This window comes from Tigriopus californicus, chromosome 8 (assembly GCF_007210705.1).
Source record: "Tigriopus californicus strain San Diego chromosome 8, Tcal_SD_v2.1, whole genome shotgun sequence".
NCBI classification, from domain to species: domain Eukaryota; kingdom Metazoa; phylum Arthropoda; class Copepoda; order Harpacticoida; family Harpacticidae; genus Tigriopus; species Tigriopus californicus.
Window position 1 is genome coordinate 5,379,778 of NC_081447.1, and position 13,875 is coordinate 5,393,652.

Genomic DNA, 13,875 nt, shown 5'->3' on the forward strand with positions numbered 1-13,875 from the left:
AGCCCAGTGGTCTGTGCTAAACGTCAATTATGTTTCGAAACGTCCCTCTTTGTCATGGTTGCGCGATGAACCACAATTCTCTTGCAACCCTCACTCTGTAGGCAAAACTTCTAACCAAACCGATATGTTTTGCGACTCGAGGCTAAGTCATAGTTTGAAATTTATAAAGCTGTATGAATCAACATGGACATAGGTGCTAAAGTTTTTTTTTTCTCTTTAACACAGTCAGTCAAGATGGTCATAGCCATAAAAAAGGTAACTCGAATGTGATATCTAGTGTTCTCAAACTTGTGCAAATAAGAATGATTTACATTCTGGGCCCTTAATTTTCATCATTTGCATCTTTGGTACGTTTTCATGTTTTTATGCATTTTAGGGTTCTTTTGACTGATTTTGCTTGGGCCTAAAATTTGTATTTTCATTATTTTAATGAGAAATTGGTACCCCTGACGTACGATACAAAGCATCTTTGAAGTTTATTTGTATCCTTATTTGTATCCTGGGCTGCCTTTTTTCCATCTCTATTTGCATATTAAGGTCCTTTTTTATGCATAATTTTGAGAACCTTAGTGATATCGCAGGATTTTGGGCTCGAATTTATTTAATGTAGTCGAAAAAAGTGAACATGACACAACACTGACATCTAGGTGTGAGAACTAGTGTGGATAGCCGGTGAAATTCTGGGTCATCTGGCCGTAGTTCAGATTAATCTAGACCATCTTCCGGCATAACAACCCAAGGATCAACCAACATTTTGGGATGACTTTGTCTGACATTCTAGACACTTCAACTAGATACTAGACTTAAAGAAAGCACCCAAAACCATGATGAACCAATATACCTCCTTTATTGTATATCACGCAACCTAGTCTTCTATCTCGCCAGGAAAATCATTGTGGGCAGAGACCCCCACGAAAAAGGAAGGTCAGGATCATCATCATCATCAACAACAACAACAACAACAACAACAACAACAGGTGACATTCTGCATTTCTGCTGCATTCCCATTGACCCAAACTCTAAATACCAAGAAAGCTCCCTCCGAAACCTCCATTACTATGACGCGGAATCCGCGATTACCCGCTTGACCCACCTCCAGCCGCACCCGCTTACCCATCGTCATGGCGTTCTCGGCCCATGGGTATTCGGGTCTCCAGTGGACCCCCGCCTTAGCCCCGACCCACTCGCTCAAACCCCAGTAAGTAAGCATGCTCTTTGACCCACGTGGGTCGGTATTAGCGCAAATCTCAATCGCTGGGATTGAATCATTTCAGGACCTTTTCGTCCTTACCTCCGGTCAGAGGCGTGGCCAGTGGGCGTGTCTATGATTCCCATAAGCCGCCCGTGTTGGTGCCGCGCACCTATCGAGGCCAATATCCGTACATGTTGATGCTGGATTGCCGAGGTTGGCGGCAACGTCCGGGCTCGCCCGAGCAAAAGGCCTACATGTCTTGGCACGGCTTACCCGAGCAGAATGTGCCCAAGGGCACCCTGGTCGAGTTGAATGCGGGCGCCATGGTGGCGGGACATCTGAACTCTGCGCCCGTGACCATATTGAGCTTGGATCATGGACCAGAAGAGGTCCGGATGACCGTGCTCGTGAAGGTAGGTTTCTTGTTCTGGCTAGACCGAGATCTGAATTGCTTTTCACGTCAAATCAGGCTTTCAACGGATGTAGTACTCAGTTGGATTTTAGAGAGGACTCGGCTACTATTCAAAAGCATGATTCCCTAAAATAAAGTGTTTAGGTTGTTTGATTAAATGCTGGTGCTGCACTCTTTCACTTACATAATCTTCGTTTGAATTCTTAAGATAGGTTAATGTGTGATCTAATGTCTGATATTTTGGTTAGTATCGCCTTAATTATATTGACCGCCTTTGGGAATGGAATCCCCTGTAGTTAAAAGTGAAAAGAATCAATCTAATTGTACTGAAAATATGACTGACCAGTGATCTGGCCCCATGAGGTGAGGACTTGTCCTGTTTCAATCTCTCATACAAACGAAATGCCCTTCCATTCATTCTTCCATTTCCCTGCTTTTTCGTATCATTGCTTATCATCGGTATACATAACATGAGTCACGGTTGAATCAAATTTTATTACTTCAGGAGTTAATTCCGATCGAGGAGGAGGATTATCTTCGCCTGTTGCCCCTGCCTCCGGATCAGCGTTATGAGCTCTTGACCGACGAGATTCGACATCCAATTTTGAAGGCTATCGTGGGCGACACAGTCTGGTATTGTCCGGCCTCAGGTCGCCGGGATGTGGGCATGATCCAATACATCGGGCCCGTGAAAGGTCTTTCGCCCGGACATTGGTTGGGAGTGGAGTTATTGGTGAGTGAGATTAGTGTTTCTTGGGCGTGTGCGTGGCACGAGGTTGACTGGGCGCGGCTTTGGTGTATTGAGCCCACCGTTGTGTCCGAATATTGCCCTGATAATGATTGGGGAAAGCGGACCCAGACCCGGATCCAGACCCGGACCAAGTGGGGGTAGTCACTCCTGAGCTCTTGGAGCTATGGGACGAGTTACTTTGACTGTCCATGGTGGATGACTAACGTCGTTTTGGGATGCGTTCAAACTCAACCCTAGGCCCAAAGCTAATCAGATCGTGATCAAATTTAATCAATCACGCGTCTCGAATTTCAGGATTGTAACAAAGGCACGAGCGATGGGAGTTTCGGTCGATGCCGCTACTTTTCGGCGCCCAGATTGAGCAGTGTCTTCGGGACTGTGGGGGATCTTCTACCCTATCAAAGCCAAGCATCACTTTCCCGACGGAAGTCCCAGAATCACGAAACATCGATAATGGTGAAAAATCTGGTACCCTCAAAACCTCGGATTGAGGAGGTCCCAGAGATATCCATTTATAATAAGCCTTATTATCCGGATCGATATGAAGGTAGGAATTAGCCGTCGTTGACAACTCTCTCCGAAAAAAGGGGTATATCCTTCATCATGGCAAGACGACGACATAATTGTAGGGGAGTCGTATGGTGTAATTAGTGACTAGTGACTACTAAAGTGAAAAGAAGAGTTCATTAGCTAGTTTGTTAGATTCTTGTAAGTGACTTCATCCTGTTGATGGCAAACGAATGGTGGAGGAAAGTTTCAAGGCCACATCAGAGTGTGTACCTAAAATACCCTGGAAACGTTGCTATCTAGGCCAAGTCACAAAGTTGCTTTGAAGATCTTCGTCGTAACCACGGGTTCCAAGTTCCTTCCTGTCCCTTATCTGATCAAGTGCATGCATGGACCAATTCCTAGACAAGCACCAGCACCACTAACAAAACAACTGCAGCAGCAGTAGCAACGACGACGAATTTAGAGGAGTCCCAACCTTTGTACTGTAATAGGGGCCTTCCTTGCCTATAGTCGTTCCCTATTCCACCTTCAGCTCTTCCCTACCTTGACTTACATTTGCGTTCTCTCTTGCCTCTTTTTTCGCTCGCGAGTGTTCCAAACAATAGAATTGTTCCCAAAATAGTTCTCCTTCATGTCTTGATGGCGCCAACATTTCTGGGCAAGAAGTTTTGTTTCATTCCATTTTGTGCTGCCACCGATATTTGTGAATTAGATGAAACCCACGTGTTGGACATCCGAGTGATTCCCATTTCCAAATGGAACAAAAAAAGTGCGTAGCAATGACGACGCGTGAGGTTTACCGTATTCTGGAATCTTTCCCCCCATTTTTTTTCTGTATGAGCTAACTTTGACATGAAAACTTCTGGGAGGCCTTTGTAGGTCCAAATGAGTGGTGTCTCTCTCTCCCCGAGTCACTTGTGTGGCGAGCATATGCTCGCTCACATTGGGCTATCTGTGATATGTATATATAGCTAGGAACTCTTGGTAATAAACGAGTCAACTACCATCTCCAGACTCAGTTAGATGGTGGACCTTGCGTTCGCCATACTTGCTTTTACATTTAGTACTATTGTTTCTTACAGATCACATAGATCCAGCTCGCTCATCAAAAGGATCCTTGGCCTCGAACTCACCCACTACCTTGTCGCCGGTTCAAAGGAGGCCGTCAGTCGTGGACGAGGGCCCTCAGGTGGGCCTGAACGATCGCGTGGTATGCTTTCAGGACGGTCATGACCCTGTTTATGCCGTAGTTCGATGGATCGGTCACGTCCCGGGGGAACGCGATTTCTTGGCCGGGGTGGAATTTGTAAGTGTTTCCCAATGAATTGGCTCTCTCTTGTTCCAATTCGCTCAACAGAGCATGTTAGGGAGATAGGTCTATCTGTACAGGAGTGGATGTGCTGGTGAGGGAATTTCGGCTGCCTGAAATTAGGCCATCGGCCGGCGGGATTGAATCGGTGCCAAGTTCGCTTTTCTCACTTCTTATTACTACGGATTGCCCATCTACGTATTTCAGATAAGAGATTCAAGAATTGAGCTCTGTTGAATGAGCGATTTTTATCGAATGACTCATGTAACTGAAGATAAAATATGAAACTTCTTTATAGGTAGCTAGCTAGAATAAGAAATGATAAAGAAGACAAGAGGTATCATATAGCGAAAATGTGCTGAAAGAAACTGGGGTTGCGGCATGAATAGGGCCTGAGTTAGTCAACAAATAGACCGATTCGGCACAACGAAGAGTGAGAGGAGAACATATTTGCGAGGAGGAGGAACACTTGCATTCACTCTCAGTCCATACGGTGCTGCACGTGAATAGATTGAAGTTGACCCCAAAGGATTTTACTCCCCCTCTCGTTTTCTTCACGTTCCTTTTTATCATTCACGACGAGTTCCAAAGTGTTTTGTGACTGAAGTACGCCATGTCTGTGGATGGCGATATTGATACCCGAACCTTCTACTCGGCCTATTCATTCCCGCCTCAAACCAAAACCTATGTGTATCCAACACCGATGATGTACCCACCCTCCATGAGCTTTATTCCCGCCCCATTGCCGCCTACTTTCGCCCATCCTCAAATGTATGGAGCTCCCCCTATGATGGAAGCCGTGCGGATGAGAAGAAAAGACGTGGAAAGTCGGCCCATTCATCAACGGAGGCCAGCCTCTTTCCACCATCTCTCTCAACCATATCCCATGGCCATGATGCCCCCTAGTGTTCAACCGCAATATTACTCGCCCTATCAATCTATGTACTATCCGTGCATGTCTGTGATTCCGCCCGAATCGGTTATGGACCATTGTCGAACCAATGGATCCGGCAAAAGTAGCTCCAAATCGAGTGATTACGCTAAGTTTGAAGAGGATGATCTTGAGGTGGATTGCTAGTTGTGTTTATGAAAATGCTTTCAATCTCAATCGAATGACGAGCTTATTTGATGGCTTGTTATTGTATTTCAGGATAACCCCGTGGGCGTGAGTGATGGCACCTTTCAAAAGAAGCGCTTGTTTAAGACGCGAAAGAACCACGCGTCTCTTCTTCCATTGGATTCGTTGCTTCGAGCTCAAGATTTCAGCTCAAGTGAAGACGACGTGCACAAACAGAGGAACAAAAGATTCTCCCTCTCCAATGTCCCCGAGAACGACTTGAACCAAAGAAAGGTCACCGAATCTTCAACGCGCAAACCTCGGAATACGCCAAGTCCGGTTATTCACTCCTCGGAGGGGATATCCTCAAGGACGAATTCACTGAATCGCCGAGTTTTGGGTCAGGAGCTTCCGATGCGATCCCCTGTCAGAAAGAGTAACAATCAAAGTGAACAAGAGAGCCCAAAAGCTCCGGATTTTGTCCTGGGAGACTTTGTGGAGCGACATTCGCCCCAGTCTCAAGGTAGGATTCTTTTAACTAACTAAAGCGATTAGGTCCTAGGAGACTATTTGTGAGGACAAAATTAGGTCTGAGCAACGGACAACTTGGCTAGTAGCACTTTTAGTTGCATGTGCATTTCCGACACTCTATCTTTGCATGCAAGTATCCAGACCTCGATTAAGCCACCAACTCATCAAGAATGTTTTGAGCCAAAAACACACAAATTGACACAGGATTTTCAGAAGATTTGGACAACTTTGTGATCTGTTTTTTTTTTAAAGATGCCTTAAGAATTTGAACTATTTTTTAGCCATAGCCATCTTATGGCGCATCTTTACTTAAAAGACAGATGTTAAGACATTTTTAATGGTCAACTTTGCTGAAACGATATTCTGACGTTTAAATGTAATTTCCAAAAATTGTCTTACGCGTTCTTAATCATGGAACACTTCTTAATTTCCAAGCGGAAAAATCTCATGCCGATGAGCTAAGCAATGCGTAAAACTAGATGCTGGACTTCCGTTTTTTCCACGTTCTAAAATTGTCCAGTAGTCCCTTGGGAAATTCTCCCGAGGACATTTCTGCAATGGGGCACTAAGACATCCGTCATCGCTGAAGTGGACAATCTTAGAGACTGTCCTTCTTTAATGGCAAAAACGATGTGGCCTCGGTCCGAATCCCAAGTTAAACCTAATTGAGCGCCCGTTCGTAGGAGGAAGTTAAGGAAGTATTTACTCCTTGTAAAGGTGATGAGAAAGCCGTCACCGCCGCCGCATCACTCGAGGCGAATACACCTGTGAGTGAACACAATGACGTAAAGGATATCTGACATTCACCTCCTAACGGAGAGATCTGTACTGCGATCGAGTGTGCTCCCAGTGTTAACTAACCTCAAAAATCTTCCAGGTCCAAAGAACTCTAACACACCAAGTCCATTGCCCACGCCAAGATTCTCGCCATCGCCACCCCCGCCTCCGCCCCGGAAACCGGACTCTCCGATTTTTGATCGATTATCGCCCACCCACACCTCTCGGAACTCTGAGGTTGATATTGGCTCCTTGGTGGAGGTCAAGGTCAATGATATCTCTTTTTTTGGAGTGGTTCGTTGGAAGGGTTGGCTTGCGGATCAAGACAAGAAAGGAGTTGGCATTGAACTGGTAAGACATTGGAGCTCAATTGAGAATTAGGTCGATCTCGCATCATGAGGCTAATTCAATTTGAGGAGTATAGGAAGAGGAAATGATTGGTGCCACTAATGGATGGTACAACGGAACTCAGATGTTTGCGTGTCCGCAAAGAAAAGCTATATTTGCGCCATACAGCCACTTCATGCTGGATCAGCGATTTCGGCCGGAGGTATCGCATAGCCTTTCCGATTCCGATGAAAAACACTTTGGCGACCAAGAATGTCCGGTGGTGCCGGGTTTCCAGGAACCCATTCAATTACCTGCCGGAGACATTGGTCGGATTTGTGGGCGAAATCGGGGAATCCAAGGTCATCAGAACTCGTGCTACCTGGATGCCACTCTCTTTGCCATGTTTTCTTTCACGAGGTAAGTCTTCACATATCGAAGGTGGTGCTTGTAGCATTTCTGTGAATACCGCGACTAAATGTGGTCCATTTCTTTCACTCATTGAAGTGTATTTGACTCGTTGTTGTACCGACCTCAATCCACAAACGATATTCGTGAATACAATGATGTTCAACGGGTTCTCCGAGAGGAGATTGTGAATCCTCTGCGAAAGAATCTGTTCGTTCGGGCGGATCGGGTCATGAAACTTCGGAAGTTCCTCGACCATCTCTCGTCAGTGAAAGGCCTCACTACGGAAGAAAAAGGTGAGTTGATGGACTTTTTATAGTCTTAAGATATACGCTCTTTCATGGGATTAACAATCTTTTATAGATCCAGAGGAATTCCTGAACTCGCTTCTGAGTCAAACCCTAAGGGCGTCTCCTTTCCTGCAGTTGTCCTCGGGGCAGGAATCTCATTTATACCAGTTATTCGTGGAACGAAACGAGGCCCTTCTCTTGCCCACGGTTCAAGAGCTTTTCGAGCAATCTTTCATCACTTCTAACGTGAAGCTCAAACGAGTTCCGTCCGTGCTCATTCTTCAGATGCCCAGATTTGGGAGCCAGTTCAAAGTCTACGACCGCATTATGCCCTCGCAACTTCTGGACGTAACAGATATCATCGAGGATTGTAAGTAGCTCCATCCTTGCACACATGTTACAGGGGGGGGGAGGGGGGAATGAAACACACTGGAGAAAGATACAGAAAGACACGGAAAGGCGATGTGATGTTTGTGGTACGTGGTTTGCTCCCTTCAAAGGAGAATGACTGTAAGGTCTCCATTACAAGTGATTGCTCTCGGATGAGCAAGATGCATTAGAAGTGGTCCACTCTCCCAGCCTTTAATGGAGAATTAAATGTTTTTACTTGCAAAATTGTCGCTTGTTGTTCATATCTTGTGGAATTTGTTGGAACCAAGTTGGTTTTTTCTGCAATTCAGGTGGTGTGGAATGCAAATCCACGGCATTCTTTCAATTCCTGGCATCTGTTGAACAAGCAACCCAACCAGCAAATGATATGCAGTTGAAACCTGGTCTGAGTCTTTCAAAAAAAAAATCCTGTATTTATTCAGCCATGAATATTTGTTCACTTTTCGATCCGCTCATCCCAATTATGAGTGTGCCTCCTAAAGTCCTTCTCAAAGACAAAAGACAAGGTTTTGTTTGATGCGCAAATCCTTTAACGGAGAATTTCAGGGGTTCAATAAAATGGCCTTTTTCTTCCTGCAGATTGTACGATCCAAATAGCCCAATAACCTCGTGCTTCTCCGCCCTTTTCGTTATGCCTGGTTTCACTTTATTTCAGCCCCCAGGCAATGCATCATCTGTGGAAAACTTGCCACCCACGAGTGCCTTGAATGCTACGGAGACCAAAGTCCGGGATTAGATAGCACGGCCTTTTGTGATCAATGTCTGGCCACTGTTCATAATCACCACAAAAGAAGGAACCATCGAGCTACGAGACTCTCCGTTCCAGACGAGTATCATTCGAACAGGTGAGAAATCCCCCCGCTGTTGTAAAATAAGCCTTTGAATAGAAGGTCAAGTCCATTAGTGAGGGGTTCTATACCATGCTTGCTTGTACGTATACACCCACTCTCAAAATGACGTATTGCAAAAATAACACAGTTGGCAGATATTTGATCATTTGCTCGTTCTTTTTTGGGTCGTTATATCGAACAAAGGAGAAATAATGGCATTTTTTCTGCCGAACCGTTTTGTGCATTTGACCGAGAAGGTCAGTGTTCACTGAAATTGATCAGGAACACGGATGATTGCAATCTCATCTGGAATGGAATCCGAGAATATCAATTTAAAACATGGATTGGATCCTCGCTTAGCGTGTATGTTTTGGCATTTTTGAGATCTTCGATGAAAAAAAGACGCATATCTACGTTCGGAAAGGAGTCGGTTCAATCAAGTTCATTCGAGACTGGCAAGTACTTCCTTGGCTATTTTTCCAAACTAAAAGGAAGAAGAAAAAAAAATGAAGTTAACTTTTATACTATCTTCTGTTACTGTCCAACATGACAACCTAAAGTCAAAAGCGATCGTGAACCACAGGTTTCTTAATTGAGGCGTGATTCCCCAATATTAATTGACACGGACCAAAAGAACAGTTTTGTCCCTTTTTCCTCAAAAAGACGCATGGAACGTTGTTCCCCTTTTGTCTGGAGACAAAAGTAGTGCCAAACCGAATTCCCAATTTTGAAGCCCTTTTCCTTATTTTCTTAACTAGGTCGACATCGGATCCCACACCGCGTCTTTTCATGGAACTTTTTGCCGTGGTGTGTATCGAGACTTCGCATTACGTGTCCTTTGTCAAATGTGGTTTGGGTCCAGACGCGGAGTGGTGTTTTTTTGACTCTATGGCAGACAGAAAAGGTAAAGTAACCAACCACAAATCGATCCTATGCTCATCCATTCATTTATGAACTCATACAATAATAATTATAATAGATTATAATGCACAATTGCCTATTATTAGTGCTAGCACTCATTCAAACTCGATCAGTGTTTGAGAAGTGGGCAGGCGGAAATAAGAGTCTGAAAAGAAACCCCAGGCTGAAATGCTTTCATTTTGGTAATCAATTAACAAGTGATTGCTTTGATAACAGATGGATTTTAATAAAGTAATGGATTCAGATCCTGAATAGTTTGATTGCACCCCACACCTCTCGAGATTTGGGACCAGTCTCTTTGGTGAGATTCTCCACCGCCGTTATCAAGTCTCTGTCCCTCCCCACACTAAAAGAGAGATCAATATTTAATCTATGAAATAGCTCATTCATTGCCAAATTAACCTGACTGGATCTCCTTTTCTCGAGATGCCCTGAGAGAAATGACAGTATGCACGGATCACATCCGGTCTGTCTGACCATTGGAAGGCCAATCCATCTTCGTTGTCTTTTCCTCGTCAAAGCATAAGCATGATTGCTCTGGGAGAAAATGGGCTTTAGTGCGAGTAGATATGCTCCTCTCTCTAGACATGCCATCTATTTCTTGCAGGTGAATGTCACGGTTACAACATCCCTGAAGTGACGGCAGCCTTGGATGTGCCCAAATGGTTGAGTGACGAAGGCGTGGAGAGCCTCAAAGCTCAAAGGGACGATAAAATGTTGCCCACCCAAGCTAAACGATTAATCTGTGATGCTTATATGTGCTTTTATCAATCGCCCGAGGTGATGATGTACCAATAACGACGGCCTTGCCTTCTCCGGCCAATTGGATTTTTTGTTGGTAAAAATGTTCAACCATATTCATGCTATTCCGTATGTTACTACGTTGATTAATTCGCTAAACTTTTCTACCCATCATTTATAAAATATGTTTCCACGGAAATCCTGTTCTCACGGACAAACATGGATAAGAGACGTTTCTCACCGCGTTTCCAACTACATTCAATGAATATTCAATCCTGGCTGTGAATACCTTATGACTTCATTCAATCATACATATTAATACACGCACTTTACTAACAAACCGAGCGAGTGTGCCGTCAAGAACGTCAAACCGACATTGATTCCTTCCACTTAATAGTACATATTGTATGTGGTGAGAGTATGTGTATGGTACAGCAAGTAAAGACTGGCAGTGGAACATGAACATGACCATCGGGATTCAATATTGCAAAGGTAGATACGATCTTCGACCATGAAAATGCTTCTTGAAGCAAAGGTGAAATCAATGACTTATCTCAAATGCATTGGTCTGTTTCCAAAGGTCCTTGGATGGATGCCCTTCTTTAACGAAAAGGCGCGGTTAAAGCATTTGACATGGAGCAAAAGCTGCTCGTCAAAAATGTTAAAAAAAGATTGACAGGAACCAAAAGAAAGGTCGTCAAATCACTCTCCATTCTACTTGATGTGAAAATCAATTTCGTTAAATTGGGCTTTAAACCATAGATAACCAATTGGGTTTCTTAGGTCGCTACTCCATGTGGCTTTTTTAAGGTGTTTGAGGGACCCGTGTACAGTAAACCAATGAATCGGCAACCGCTGTACGATTTATATTAAGTTCGAAATGTCTCTCCAAATGAAGCAAATCAAAGTTCTCTTGGAGGAGGGGTAACGATCAATGACACAGGAAGATGAATTAGTGCCTTTTCCTAGCTATCTTATTTTCATAATTACCCTCAATTCTCATTGAAGCTTTCTTTCATGATATGCCTCTTTTATTGACTTAGCATGATCAATTGACGAATCTAAAATGACTTTTTAATTTGACATCATACTCCGATCAGCAAATTCGTCCCAAATTACAACTTACTTTTGAAAAAGGAAGTGTTTGAAGAGACAAATGTTTAAGACTTGAGCGCAATATATTTTAGGGAGTTTTCCATTTCATTTCATTTATCAAGTTTATTCATATTTCACGTTGCTACTGCTTAAATGAATGCGCAATTGCTTCTCTTTGCTCGAACCAATTTTGAAAGCATTAGGATTTTCAAGTGGGATGTTGTTTTTTGTACACCTTGTCAAATAAACGTAGTTAAAAATGGAATAAAAAAAGCTGCTGAGAAACCTTTGGGCGTAATTGGTAAATAAACATTTAAGTCTGAGCAATGAACGAACATTAATTGCTTACTACTGGTTGGAGGAGTTCTTGCTTGTAGATGATTGAAGAATGCTGATGGAGTCTTACTCTAGCTTAGCCCTTGCAGCCACCCTGGATTTGAAATCGCCAGCTTCTAATTCTGAAGAGTCGGGATTCGGGAAGCCCTCCTCACCGACCAAATTTTATTATCTATGCTCCTCCTCCTCCTCCTCCTCAGCTGCGTTCTTCAAATCCATAGATGGCAGCACCGGCAGTAGTCTTGGACTCCACCAGCAGCATTCTTTAACGATATCCCAAACCAAGGCCAAAGAACTCTAGTTGGGGAATGTCACTGTCTATCACCCAGCAAAGTATTATGATTTGCCTTCACAACTTTAGAACAGTTCAGTGAAACACTTGTCGAACGAAATATGTTTTTTAGGACTGTCAAGGAACAGTGTTTATACAAGCTTTCAGCGGGATAGTGTACAACGTTTAAATCTTATAACCCAAAAAGTGAATCATGCCATTGACAAAAGTGCTCAGCCCCTTTGCATTTTGCATATTAATACTTGGTGACATGGCCCTTGCCCTGGATCACAGACGTCAGCCCCCAGCAAATTATTATGATTTAGCTTCACAACTTTAGAACAGTTCAGTGAAACACTTGTCGAACTAAATATGTTTTTTAAAGGACTGTCAACGAACAATGCTTATACAAACTTTCAGCTGGATAGTTCAAAACGTATAAACCATATAACCCAAAAAGTGAACCATGCCATTGACAAAAGTGTTCGGCCCCTTTAGTTTTTCCTAACTCTCAGTATAATTTAAAGATCTATGAGCTCATTTTTGTTACTGAAACGTGACGCCTTGTAAGTAAAATTGTTACTCTGAGAGACAGTTTGACAACTATACTTCCGTGCTCATGCTTGGTACTCCCTTGCACGTTGTGGGCATGATAACAGGCTGACCAGGTAGCATTTTTCGATGCCAGTCTTTGAAAATTAGCATTATTTCAAGGCCGCTAGCATTGAACTTTTTTTTACCAGCATTGGTCTGGTTTTTAGCATTAAATTAGCATTATTTGCATGGTCCAAGCATTGTGAAATCTTGTCTAGCATTTTAGCATTTTCCTAGCATCATTTCACTGAAAAAATGACCAAAAGAGAAGAAAAGCAAGAAAAATCTCACAAGGGAACTACATTTGGCGGTGTTAACAATGTTTTTTCATTGGATCCCTTTCCGATTCCATAGCCACAAAGTGATTTCCATTGGAATTTTTATTTTACATTAAGCAAGCAAAATGATTTGTTCTAATTGGTTCTCATTTCAGAGGGAGATTTGGGCAATTTTCTGTTTGTTTTGCATACAAAAAGGTTGGCTAACACAAATTAAAAGAATGATTAGAATGGTCATTGCGTGTATGAGTACCAATTCTTAAGTTAATGTAAGTATGGGTTAATTTCACAGTAATATTCAAATAAACATGAATATTTTGGTTGGTTTCATTGTATGCCAAAAAGTATTCCCCCCCCCACACACACACGCATACAATTGAGGTAAACCATATCGAAAAATTTATGAATAGCAAAACAATTCAAAATAGAAGAGATAGACAATAATTGAGCTCTTTGAATAAAGAAACTTATTGCACCTCTTGCTAAGGTCCGCTTTGAAGTATGATACAATCTCACCCAAGACGATTTTTTTTGCCGATAAGAACAATTATAATTGTGTGTAAAAAACCGTGATCAAATCTAGAAAGTACATTTTTGCTCAAATAAAACTTATCACTTATTGGTGTCCCCCTTAATTGTTACTGCGAGGTTTTTGTTTAGATTTTTATGTTTTTCATTTTTTTTCTTAAAGTATAACTTTCAAAATATTGTTTGAACATACCCTGTCAAAGAGTGTCAAATATAATTGAATCGTGAAACTGAAATCCTTTATGCACACAATGAATAATACGCTTTTCTTACAAAAAGTAGCATTGTTCTAGCATTTTCAAATTCCAATTCCAATTACCAGATTTA

At 42.8% G+C, this 13,875-nt stretch overlaps 1 protein-coding gene across 1 annotated transcript; it reads left to right on the forward strand.

Annotated features, from left to right (window-relative positions):
• The first annotated feature begins 915 nt into the window (after positions 1 to 915).
• LOC131884755 (ubiquitin carboxyl-terminal hydrolase CYLD-like) lies at positions 916 to 10,790 on the forward strand. The gene is made up of 13 exons (XM_059232628.1): positions 916 to 1,198; positions 1,275 to 1,605; positions 2,110 to 2,337; positions 2,650 to 2,902; positions 3,948 to 4,171; positions 5,325 to 5,754; positions 6,640 to 6,890; positions 6,964 to 7,286; positions 7,374 to 7,570; positions 7,638 to 7,934; positions 8,610 to 8,799; positions 9,543 to 9,688; positions 10,313 to 10,790. The coding sequence occupies exons 1-13, from the start codon at positions 1,122 to 1,124 to the stop codon at positions 10,501 to 10,503; spliced, it is 3,138 nt and encodes a 1,045-aa protein (XP_059088611.1). The 5' UTR covers positions 916 to 1,121; the 3' UTR covers positions 10,504 to 10,790.
• Positions 10,791 to 13,875: the final 3,085 nt, after the last annotated feature.